This window comes from Lepus europaeus, chromosome 3 (assembly GCF_033115175.1).
Source record: "Lepus europaeus isolate LE1 chromosome 3, mLepTim1.pri, whole genome shotgun sequence".
NCBI classification, from domain to species: Eukaryota; Metazoa; Chordata; class Mammalia; order Lagomorpha; family Leporidae; genus Lepus; species Lepus europaeus.
In genome coordinates this window covers 30,506,765-30,519,601 of record NC_084829.1, presented here as the reverse complement: position 1 = coordinate 30,519,601, position 12,837 = coordinate 30,506,765, and the positions used below count along the sequence as shown (strand labels likewise).

The 12,837-nt window shown below is 52.0% G+C and overlaps 1 protein-coding gene across 1 annotated transcript; it reads right to left on the bottom strand.

Moving 5' to 3' along the window:
* Positions 1-2,513: 2,513 nt before the first annotated feature.
* TRIM15 (tripartite motif containing 15) lies at positions 2,514-11,074 on the bottom strand. Its single transcript, XM_062187149.1, has 7 exons — positions 10,691-11,074; positions 8,967-9,062; positions 6,470-6,700; positions 5,790-5,812; positions 4,510-4,625; positions 4,150-4,182; positions 2,514-3,031 (listed from the first exon to the last, which is right to left on the bottom strand). Exons 1-7 carry the CDS (start codon positions 11,072-11,074, stop codon positions 2,514-2,516), a joined length of 1,401 nt encoding a protein of 466 aa, XP_062043133.1.
* Between the last annotated feature and the right edge of the window lie 1,763 nt (positions 11,075-12,837).

Below are 12,837 nucleotides of genomic sequence, written 5' to 3'. Positions count from 1 at the left end.
TCAAGTACTTTCAACCCTGCCGCCCACATGGGAGACCTGGATGGAGTTTCTGGCTAATGGCTTCAGCCTGGTCCAGCCCCAGCTGTTGTAGGCACTTCTCTTTCTCTCTCTCACTCTTTCTCTCTGTCTCTGGGCCAGGCCAAAGTCAGGAGGCTGAAATTTCATTTAGGTCTCCCACATGGATGGCAGGGACCCAACCACTTGGACCATTGTCCACTGCTTTCCTAGGTGCATTAGCAAGGAGCTGGATAGGAATTAGAGCAGCTGGGACTCAATCCAGTGCTGCCATATGGGATATCCACATGCCCCACCCCCATCCCCACTGCACCGCAGAGCCAGCCCTAATAAATACTTTTTAGAAATATTTATTTATTGGAAAGGCAGAGTTACAGAGAAGCAGAGGCAGAGAGAGAGAGAGAGAGAGAGAGAGAGAGAGAGAATCTTCTGTCAGCTGGTTCACTCTCCAAATGGTCACAATGGCTGAAGCTGCACCTGTGCTGATCTGAAGCCAGGAGCCTGGAGCTTCTTCCGGGTCTCCCACGTGGGTGCAGGGACCCAAGCACTTGGGCCATCTTCTTCTGCTTTCCCAGGCCACAGCAGAGAGCTGGATCAGAAATGGAGCAGCCAAATCTACCCACTAAGCCACAGCACCAGCCCTCAACTATTTTAAAAAATTTTTAACAGTGGGTTAAAGCCCCAGCCTGCAGCGCCAGCATCCCATATAGGCACCAGTTTGAGTCCTGGCTGCTCCACTTCCTATCCAGCTCCCTGCTAATGCGCCTGGGAAAGCAGTGGAGGATGGGGCCCCTGCACCTGCATGGGAGACCCAGAGGAAGCTCCTGGCTCCTGGCTTCAGATCAGCACAGCTCCGGCAGTGACAGCCATTTGGGGAGTGAACCAGCAGATGGAAGCCTTCTCTCTCTGTGTAACTCTTTAAATAAATAAATAAATAAACAAATAAATATTTTAAAAGCAATTTTGAGAAGTTAGTTAGACCTGAACAAAAGCTGCATTTTTTTTTTATTTAGTGAATATAAATTTCCAAAGTACAGCTTATGGATTACAAAGGCTTCCCTCCCCCAACTTCCCCCCCACCCACAACCCTCCCCTTTCCCACTCGCTCTCCCCTTCCATTCCCATCAAGATTCATTTTCAATTCTCTTTATATATAGAAAATCAGTTTAGTATATATATAGATTTCAACAGTTTGCCCTCCCATAGCAACACAAAGTGAAAAAATACTGTTCGAGTACTAGTTATAGCATTAAATAATAGTGACATCACATTAATGACCGAGATTCTGCAAGATATTTTTTTTAAAAAAAGATTGATTATTTTTCTATGTAATTTCCAATTTAAAACCAAGGTTTTTTTTTTTTTCATTTTCAATTATCTTTATATACAGAAGATCGCTTCAGTATATACTAAGTAAAGATTTCATCAGTTTGCACCCACACATAACCACAAAGTGTAAGAATACTGTTTCAGTACTAGCTATATCATTACTTCACCTTCGACAACCTATTAAGGACAGATCCCACATGGGACGTAAATACACAGTGACTCTTGATGTTGATTTAACAATTTAACACTCTTGTTTATGGCATCAGTAATCTCCCTAGGCTCTAGCCATGAGTTGCCAAGGCTATGGAAGCCTTTAGGGTTCGCCGACTTCGATCCTATTCTGACAAGGCCATAGTCAAAGTGGAAGTTCTCTCCTCCCTTCAGAGAAAGGTACCTCCTCCTTTGATGGCCCCGTTCTTTCCACTGGGATCACACTCGCTGAGATCCTTCATTTAGGTCTTCTTCTTCATCCCCCCCCCCCCCCCCCAGCGTGTCTTGGCTTTCCATGCCTAAAATACTCTCATAGGCTTTTCAGCCAGATCCAATTGCCTTAAGGGCTGATTCTGAGGCCAGAGTGCAAAAGCTGCATTTTAACAACCACTGGGGACTAGTGATTGTCCCTCTGCCGTCTAGGAGTCCGAGTAAAAGCACAGACGGGATTTTGTCCTGGTCACAGGGCATCAAGACCCTCTCTTGTGCGCCTTGCCGTTCCCCCAGCCACCTCAGCCCCAAGTTCTCACAGACAGATCAGACACACGACAGCAGGGCTCTGTGGGGGCTCATTTATTAGGGCATCCCCTACCAGCTTAGGGGAATTACCAGAAAAGAGGAAGGAAGGGGCCCTGGTGGCACCCCGAGCCGATGAAGAGGCCCTAAGCTCTCACACGGGGGTGTCTTAAGAAAAACGATCGACTGAATAAATTCATGCAAGTCCAACAAAGCCCTGAATTTTCCCAGAGTAATTATTTTGGAGCTTTAAAAATATCCCCGCCCCCAAAGGCCCCTGGCTGCACGCCTTGCTGGTCTCGGGCACCGCCCAGTCTGCCTCGGCTTCTCCACGTGGAGGAGAGCGAAGTTGGCGCAGCTTCGCGGAGGCGCAGGACGTCCGGGAAAGCCCCGCGGGGGCGGCGCCGAGCCCCGGGCCCGCCCCCTCCGCCGCTCGCCCCCCCTCAGTCTTTCAACGTCAAGCACGAACCTTTTTTCCAGACCGCAAAGAAAGGGAAGACTGTGCCGTCAAACGAGGCGGAGAAGGTGAAGATGGGCGCCTGCGTCTCTGCGTGCACCAGGGCCACGAGCCCCGCCTCGTAGTCCAGGGCGACGCAGACGGCGCGCGGGATCTCGCCCAGCGGCAGGTCGGTGCCGGGGCAGGTGCTGGCCCAGCACTGCTGGTGCGACAGGATCAGCGCCCAGACGCCGTCCTCGGCGCTCAGGCCCGTCTCCCCCTTCCGCCGCACCTCCTCCGCGGCCACCCCCACCGTGCAGCCGCCGCCGTCGCCCAGCTGCACCTCCACCTGCCAGCGGTGGCGCCCCGAGGAGAAGCCGGGGGTGCCCAACACCGCCGGGATGCCGTCGAAGCGCAGGGGGCTGTCGGGCAGGTTCCGCCTCTGCCGGGTGTACCTTACTGACTTCCTGTCGTCGGAGAGGACCAGGCTCCGGCTGGCCGTCTCAGGATCTAGAGTGACGATCCCTGGAGGCAGGAGAGCGCAGACACTAGCTGAGCCAGCGGCGGAGGAGAGCGTGCAGCGACGCGCACGGCAGGAGGAGGAGCGCTGGCCCCCGTCTCTGGACCTCGTCTACGCTGCTGCCCAACACTCCTCTCCCCAGCCGGCAAGCGGCGCTCTGAGGATTTGCCTCTCCGAGCGCAGAGCCCGCACCAGCAGCCTCAGCACCACCTGGGAGCTGGTTAGAAAAACCAGAATCTTGGGCCCCAACCCAGACCAACTAAATCAGAGTCTGCATTTTTAACAAGGTCCTCTTGGCACATTAAATTTGGGAAGCGCTGATGTATATCCGAATGAGGTGATGCTTGTGGAAACAAGGTGTAAATTGAGCCCCAATTTAAAAATAAGTGCTATTTTTAGGAGAACGTTGTAAAATATCTGTCGGTGTCAGTAGGGAGTCTAGCGCAATGCTGGACAAAAACTAAGGCCTTCATCAGTATTTTTGAATGACGAATACCTGTTTAAGGAACTGACATTAACTGAGCACTTACTATATGTCAGGTGCATTCTGAGCGCCCTGCATGTGCTGAGCCATTTAATTCACAGTTCCTTATAGGGTAGGCACTGTTATTTTTCCTGTTTTATAGATGAAGACACTGTGGGGTAAAGAAGCTTACTAGGGGCAAGTGTTTGGCACAGCTGCTGAGACACCCCCTTGGGATGCCTGCATCCTGTGTCAGAGAGCTTGGGTTCAAGGCCCCCCAGCTCTGCCCTGATCCCAGCTTCCTGCAAATGAGCACCCTGGGAGGCAGCAGTTGATGGTCAGGTACTTGGGTTTCTGCCACCTACATGGGAGACTGAGATTGCATTCTGAGCTCTTGATTTTGCTGTTGCAAGTTTTTGGGAAGTGAACCAGCAGATGGAAGAGCTCTCTCTCTGCCTGTCTGCCTTTCAAATAAATGATGAAAAATGTATATTTTTTTAAAAAAAATAGGCTTAATAACTTGCCCAGTGTCTCATGGCTAGAATGGAGAAGGGCAAGTGTGGGAGTGGCTCCAGAATTCATGCATTTGACTGCTCTGCTGGCTGCCCAGGATTGAGTGGATGAGAGAGAGAATGGCTCCCGGAAGTCCCAGCTGTTTACCTGAATCTGTTTCCAGATGATGCACCAACTTTTCTGAGGGAAACAGAAACAAAGATAGATCTGTGACAGATGGTTTCTTACAGGCACTCCCAAGCACAAAGTGCCCTGGGTATGCTGTGAGGTCGGGGATGGGACAGCACTCGGCTTTTGCCATGACCCTACTGGAAAGCAGGTGGCCCTGCTTCCTGGAGTCTGTGCCCAGGCCTGTCCGGGAAGTGGCCCTGAGAACAGTGGGGTGATCGAGGGGTGGGGGCGGGGCAGGGGGAGGTGAGGGGAGAGGTCGTCTTGAGGCAGGTTTTGAAGGCAGGGAGAGAAGGAGACGGATGGGGGGGGGCAGAAGCTGTGTGCCTCTCCCTTTACCTGAGAACGTGCTCATCATCTTGGGGAGGGTGAGTATTTTCCTGTGGAGGTCACGGATCTTCCTGATAAGTTCGGAAGAAATGGCCTCCGGACTCACGAAAGGCTTCATCTCACACCTGCAGACGAATTAGGAGGCAGATTCCAAAAATAATGTCTGGGCGATGCAGACAGAGGAGGCTAAGATCCTGTTAACGAGTGATCTTGGTGTCCATGGTGAATAATTAGACTATCATTTCTTTGCCTTTGGTGGAAATTTAGAGTTACTAAAGCAGTAGGCATTTCAGCTGACCTGAGAGGAATTAACCACGTGTAGAGAATTGGAGGCAGGTCCTTTAAGAGAATATTTGGGTTCCTAGGGCTGGAGAGGGCAGAGATCATTACTCGTTACTCCTATTAGCCTCTAGAGGGCAGTATGGAACCATTTGCAAAAGTGCTTAAACTAATTTGTGTGCTGAGCTTGATTAAGAATGGCGATGGGAGGAAAGAAAAAAAGAAAATGAAATAAAATATACATTGCAGAGAAAAAGTCCCCAGTTCGGGTCTCAACACAGTCTTTGTTAGTCACTGGCCGTGTGACCTTCACCCCATGGGTCTCAGCTCCTTCAGACTAGGAGACCTCCAAGGCCCTTCTAGATCTCAGTCTCTAACGCCCTTGACAATCATGTGTGGAGACACTCCTGGCTGACTGGCACCTGGGTTCACCTTGCCCTGCACGTGAATGGTCATATAGCGTGGGCAAGCATCCCTGGCCAAGGAGCCCTTTCACATCCCAGTGCAGATTGCTGTGTTACAGCAGCCGAGAGTCGAGGAAAGGGGTGGAGACTCACAGGGCTCTCAGCACCTGTGGGCTGTCCTGTTACAGTAGCACTGGACAGTTCTGAAGGGAACAGAGCTGAGTGGGGGAACATGGATGAAAGAACCCATGTCCCCCAGGTTCCATGCCCATTGTAGGCTGTAGGAAACAGTTTCTCTTCCAATTAGATATCAGTGGTGCTACATACGGACTCAAGTACTAACACCCATAGGTTAAACGGGTGCACAAAACAGCCTAGCAACATGGTTATCACTTATAACTTCAGTTCTGGGCAGGGGGATGTTTCCTCAATACCAGCCAATCAATTTATAAATGAACCTTTGGAGCACTGGCCTTTAGTGAGTGTGGACTGTGCGTGAGTGAGCAAGGCTGTATAGGGCAGGCTGCTTTTGCTTCTTGGAGTCACTGTGGGAGTGAATGTTTCCATGTTGGGTATAAAGGAGGCAGGGCTGGGGTGGGGCCCTACCTGCTCTGGCTGACTCTCACATCCTACAAAGGAAAGACAAAAACAAGCCCTTAGTTTCACATGTCCTTCCCCTCTGCCATTCTGCCCATCCTTTCTGCCTTAAAACACCAGCTCAAAACTCCCCTCCTCCAGAGAGCCTTCTGGATTTAGTTCCCTCCTCACTAAACTGTTCGCTTCTGTCATGCTTTCTTACTAAAGTGGGGGCTCAGCTCCTCGGTGCTGGCCTGTCTCAGCCTCATCCTGGGGTGGGCTCTGCCTCCCAGGATTAAGACATGGCAGAGCCAGCTCTGATGTGAGATAGGACAACAATGATGACCACAATGGGTGCCATTTTACTGAGTTTTCCCTGTGTGCTGGGGACAATGCAAACAGTTTTCATGGTTGTTTCTTCTAAGTTTTGCAACACCCTTATAGGGGGGCATGATTATTCCCTTGTTTAGAGAAGTTAAGAGACTGGCCCAACTAGGAGAGACAAGACTTGAACCCGAGACTCTCGGACTCCAAGCCCCTAGCATGACCACAGTGTCTCTCCAGGTGCAATCGCTATAACCTCTCTGGGTCAGGGGAACCAGGTAACCACCAGTCCCTCCCACAAGAAATTACCTCCCCTTCCCCTTCCTGCCTCTGGGCAGCATTTTGCAGCCTGGGGCGTGGGGCCCCTCCTGTGGGGTGTCTCTCACTTGTAGAAGCTCACTTGCTGGTTGCTGACATTTCTCTTCCAGTTCATTGACCTGGACTCCAAGCCTGGTGACCTCCTCCGAGATCTTTGTGATGTACTCATCCCTCTCCTTCCATATCTGCTGCTCCAGCTCCCTCAGCCTGGCCAGCAGGAGGCACTGCTGCTCCTCCAGCTCCCGTTGCAGCCTCTCAAAAGCGGCTTCCACCTGTTGCTTCTTGTTTTCAATCTGAGTCTGTGAGGGACAGAAAGACAAAAATGGTTGGGGAGGGGGGTGGCTCACAGGACTGGCTGCCATGAAGCTCATCAATAAGCAAAAAAAATTGCTTATTAAGGCAGGGGTTGGGGGGCATTGGGCAGAGCAGTTAACATGCCACTTGGGACACCCTCATCCCATATCTGCGTGCCTGGTTTGAGTCCCAGCTCCTCTGCTTCTGACCAAGTTTCCTGCTAATGTACCCCCTGGGAGGTGGCAGATGATGGCCCCAGTACCTGCCACCTACATGGGAGACCCAGATTGAGCCTCAGGCTCATCCACTGGGCAGTGAACCAGTGGATGGAAGATGCCCCTCTGTGTCTCCATGTCTCTCTTTCTGCCTTTAAAAGAAAATGCAAATAATTTTTTAATTTAAAAGAAAAGAGGCATAGGAAGTATTCAGTTCCAAGACCCACTACTTCAAATAATATTATGATAAGTACAGGAATTGTGGTAGAGTAGGTTAATCTACTGCTTAGGATGCCCAAATCCCATATTGGAATGGCAGTTTGAGTCCTGGATACTCTGCTCTCCTATTCAGCTTCCTGCTAATTTGCCTGGGAGACAATGGATGATGGCCCAAATACTTGGGCTCCTGCCACCCATGTGGGAGACATGGATGGAATTTCTGGCTCTTGACTTTAGCCTGGCCCAGACCATAGGTATTGTGGGCATCTGGAATGAACCAGCGGAGGACGTGAGCACTCTCTGTCTCTCTCTTTTTCTCTCTCTCTCTCCCTTCCTTCCCCCCTTCACCTTTCAAATAAATAAATCTTTTAAAAATGCACTATGGTAGAATTAGACAGGTCTGAGGATAACCCCATCAATGATGAATTCAATACATCCTATTCAATCAATAGGGATTCTAATAGAAATGCCACATTATGATCTCATGGCCATGTTGAACTTGCCAAAAAGCCTTCCACATCTATGATACCAGCTTAACCCTACCACATCTTCCCTGGAGCTGGGTGCAGATGAGTATAATCATTCTTTATAGAGCAGTTGAGGCAAAAGAAAGTTGTGATCAGAGCAACAACTCAGTGGAAGATGCGTGGTGCCTGTCTTAGCCACTGAGGTCCCCATCTTCAGGGCAGGAGATGAGGGTTGAGGGATGCAGGAGAGATCTTCCTGTCCCATCACCGTCTCGTTGGCCAGGCTACCAGAAATTCTCACACTGAGGACTTCCTCCCAATAACTGTGTAGCATTCCCGAAGAGGTGGGGGCAAGCCAGGTCCAGCCACCTCCCCTCCCCCGCTGAGCCTCCCATCCTCGGGGGCGGGGCTGGGCTGCACACTCTAACATCTAACTTCTGACCCAGGCTTCATAGCAGAAGGTGGTGGCTTAAGGCAGACAGACTGGGATAGGAAGTGCATTGGACAGTGTTGAGACCCAGGGCTGGGGCCAGCGCTGTAGCGTAGTGGGTAAAGCTGCCGCCTGCAGTGCCGGCATCCCATATGGGCACCAATTCAAGTCCCACTCTGCTGCTCCACTTCTGATCCAACTCTCTGCTACAGCATAAGAAAGCAGTAGAAGATGGAACAAATTGTTGGGGCCCTGCACCCATATAGGAGACTGGCAAGAAGACCCAGGCTCCTGGCTTCTGATTGGCCCAGCTCGGGCCATTGTTGCCATTTGGGGAGTAAACCAGTGGATGGAAGACCCCCACCCCGCCTCTGCCTCCCTATAACTTTGCCTTTCAAATAAATTAAAATATTGAGTGTGGGGGGGGAGAGAGAGAGACAGAGACAGACACCAGGGTCTAGTCATAACCTTGGGCTTTTTGCCATGTAACCTTGGAAGCATCACTTTTCTGGGTCTTAGTTTTAGGTTCTATGAACAATAGTTGTATAAGAGGATCTTGGATCAGAAGGTGTCAGAACCACTTCCAGCTCTGCCGCCCTGAGATCCCAGATGCCTTTCTGTGCTGGCAGGAGGATGGACGAGAACAGTTTTCTGGTCCTTTCCAGCCAGGTGACAGATGCTGGACAATAGCTTCCACTGAGTCTGGTAAGAAACCCCCCGGGGGAGAAAGTGACCAGTGGTGTGGCCTTTACCAGGAGCACTTTTCCCAGGGGGAAGTGACCAGTGGTGTGGCCTTTACCAGGAGCACTTGCCCCAGGGGGAAGTGACCAGTGGTGTGGCCTTTACCAGGAGCACTTTTCCCAGGGGGAAGTGACCAGTGGTGTGGCCTTTACCAGGAGCACTTGCCCCAGGGGGAAGTGACCAGTGGTGTGGCCTTTACCAGGAGCACTTGGAGCTTCTGGTCCTCCCGGCACTTCGTGTCCTCGAGCTCATTTCTCTCTATGCTCAGAGCTTCCAGCCGGCTCCTGAGACGATCCTGTCAGGAGAAAAAGGGGTCAAAGAGGGTGGTGGGATTAGAAGCTCAAGTCAGAGACATTGTATTCCACATCCCAGGCACTCTGTTGAGTGCAGATGGATTCACAAGTGGAGAAGAGTCATCCTTGTCCCTATAGAGACCACCATCTATGGCAGGGGTCAGTCCCAAGTGACTGAAAAATGAACAGATACATGCAGTTGTCAAGGGGCGCACACAGTGACACTGGAACCCAGAGGAGGGCAATTCTGTCTGCAGGGATAAGGGGAGGCTTGGAAATATCACAGGGGAACTTGAAAGATCCATTTCCAGGTGGATAGAGAGGGAGAGTAAAGGACTTGCTGACTCCAGAACTATGTACTAAAAGATGATGAAAATAAAGAGAGAGGAGCATTTTAGGAGGAAGGACATAAATGTAAAAGTATTAAAAACAGGAGAGAACACGGCAGTTCAGGAAGCAGCAGGTACCTCCAGCTCTGTCTGGCTGGACACGTGTGCCTTGGGGAGGGTGGCTGACAGGAATGGAGGATCCCAGCTGCAAAGGGCTTTGAGTGCCTTGCTGGGAACACTGGGCTTTCTTTGGGCACTGGGGATCCCTGGATGGATTTAGAGCAGGGGAGTGACAAGACCAGCTTTGTGTTTTGGGAGGATCTGCTGCCCAGCAGATTGGGGATGACAATGGAGACAAGGACTGTGTTGCAGAATCTGCAAAGCTGGGGTGAGACAGGAAGAGGCTTGCTTGGGAATAAGGCAGAGTTCAGGGTCTCAGACATGTTTCTGAGGAAACTTCTTCCAAGACTGGTGACTGGATGACAAGAAGGAGACCTGAGTCACAGACAGGAATGGATAATGTTCCCAAGACCAGCAGGAAATTCTCATAATGCTGGCCCACTGCCACCTGTCCCTTCCCCAGAAAGAGCAGTGGGGGAGGATGCTGACACCTGGGGCACCTGTGTCCCACACCAGGACTCCCGGGTTGGGGTCCCGGCTCCTCCACTTCCAGTCCAGGTTCCTGCTGATGCGCACCTTGGGAGGCGGCAGGTGCTCGTTCAAGTACTTGGTTCTCTGCCACTGTGAGGGAGACCTGGCTTGGGTCTCTGGCTCCTGGCCCTGCCCTGGCTCAGTTTTAGCTGTTGCCAGCATTTGGGGAGTGAACCAGTGGATGGAAGATCTCTCTCTCTCTCTCTGCCTTGCAAATAGCATGAAAACGAATACAAATTTTTTTTAAAAAAAGAAAGGAAGACAGAACAATGCTTCCAGGTTGCCGTCCCCATCCCTCTCCCTTTCTGAGACCCAGTGGTCAGAGCCTTAGAAACTCCTGCATCCAGTATGGATCCCAGGAGCCCAAATTCACCAGCCCATGGCCTGCAGATCTTACTCCCCGGGGTGGTTTCCATGGTAAGCAAAGCTCTGGCTGTAGGTCTTGTGCTCCCTGACTTGGGGTGGGATGGGAGCTCCTCTGAGCGTTGGAGCTGAAGTTCACCCCTGAGATCATGAGATGCCAACATCCATGGGGAGGCATGGGAATTTTCCCAAAGCTTCGGGGTCCCCAGCGAGAAGCCAAGGCCTCCGTCCAGATGCCCGCTCCATCCCCTCCACCCACATAGCCCAAGGTAAAGCCAGCTTCCTACCCGGTAGGGCTGAATGGCCTCCTCCAGGAAGCCCACGGTGTGCGCCTGGTGGGAGGACCCCTCTCGGCAGAGCACGCAGAGGAACTCGGCGTCGTTCTCGCAGAAGAAGTAGATCTTCTCGCCGTGCTCCTCGCAGTAAGTCTCCCCGAGCGGGCCTAGAGGCACCGGGGCCGCGAAACTCTCGGGTTGCTGCTCCTCCTCCTGGCAGAGCGGGCAAAGCAGGATCCTGCCTGACGCCTGGGACCCCATCTGGGAGGGCGCGCGGAGGCAGAGCCGGCAGAAGGTGTGTCCGCAGGTGGCGGTCACCGCATCCTCCAGGGGCCGCGTGCAGGAGGGACAGGTGGTGCCCCCGTGGGCCACCTGCAGGGCGGGGGGTGAGGGCATCACGGAGCCGTCCCCGGCCGTGCACTCCGGCCTCTGCCTCGCTGCTCTTATTAAGTGAGTCACGGCGGCCCAGAGCGAGGAAGGCAGGAACGTTCGCCCGGGGAAGCCACCTGGCCCCGCCTCTCGGGCTCCCCAGAACCCCCCCAGCCCCCGCCCACCCGCGAGCTGAGCCGTCCAAACTCCAAGGCATCTCGAGTTACCCAGCGTTTCCCAGTGGCGGGTAAGCGAGCCATTCTCCACTCCTGCCTCCTCCTGGCCGCTGGGTAACTATTAGGTCACGGGGAGAAGGGGTTTCCTGGAACCCTGGCCACGGTGGCGTGGGGAGAAGCGGGGAGGAGACGCTTCCTGTCAGCTGGAGCAGGTGGGAGCCATAAACTTCTGGCTCTGAGGTGTGCCCGTGGCATCAAAGTCCAGGCTGCGCCGGAGCGACTTCCGGTGACTGTGGACAGGGGCTGAGCGAGGACTGCTCGCGGTGACCCCTCTGTGCTCCTGGCCGCGCCTGTCTCTTCTGCCCAGGCTGGACTTTCTATGCTCCTCATCCCCCGAGGGCACCACCGTCCTGGCTGGACTTTGTGCAGTACGGGGCTTTAATTTTACTTTTGTTTTTTCACTGTAGATGGGAAAGATCAAGAACCCTTCACATGGGCAATTTATGCTGATAAACTTTAGAAACCTCAACTTGTCAAAAGGCTAAACATTCAGCCACATTTAGGTAGGGTTTAGGATGTTCTGGGGGCCTGCACTGTGGCATAGTGGCTAAAGCCACCACCTGCAGCACCGGCATCCCACATGGGTGCCAATTCGAGTCCCGGCTGCTCCACTTCTGATCCAACTCACTGCTGAAAGCCTGGGAAAGCAGTAGAAGATGGTCTAAGTCCTTGGGCATCTGCACCTGCATGGGATACTGGGAAGAAGCACCAGGCTCCTGGCTTCAGATTGGCACAGCCCCAGCTGTTGTAGCCATTTGGGGAATGAACCAGTGGATGAGAAGAGCTTTCTCTCTGTCTTTCCCTCTCTCTCTCTCTCTGTAACTCTGCCTCTCAAATAAATACAATCTTTAAAAAGGAAAAAAAAAATGTTCAGATGACGAACCTCCGATTCCAATGAACACTCTGCAGAAGGTATCATTACCTTCATTTCACAGAGGAGGAAATGGGGGTGCAAAGGTAAAGAGACTTTCTGAGGGTCCCAGAGCATGACCTCTGTGAGGCTGGGGACATTAGGGTCTTGGGGCTCCAAGCCCTGTACACTTCCCGCCCTACCCTCTCAGCCAAGACGAAGATGAGGCAGCCATGGATCTTCACCCACTCACTCGCACCTGTGGCTAAAACCAGGCCTCCCCTTCTTTCACCGAATGATCGGGGCAGCACCTGTGGCTGCCTCCTTTTCCCTCCCACTGCTTTGTACCCAGATATCACCTTCCCCCACCTACACTCCTGACCAAGGATGCAGCCCAGAGTTAAATGGTCCATCAGTACATGAGCCACCAGCCCCATGTGGCTACTGAGCAGTGAAGTGTGGCCAGTCCAAAATGACATGTGCTGTATCTGGAAAATGCATGCCAGATTTCAGAGCCTTAGCACACACAAAAAAAGAAGTGAAAAATATTTCCTTGGGGAAGTATATTATTGATATCAATATACTGTATTGATTGCATGGGAAAATGATATTTTGAAAATAATACACTAAGTAAAATATATTATTAAAATTGTTTTCACTTGTTACTTTTCACTCTTTTATGGCTTTTAGGAAATTTTAAATTG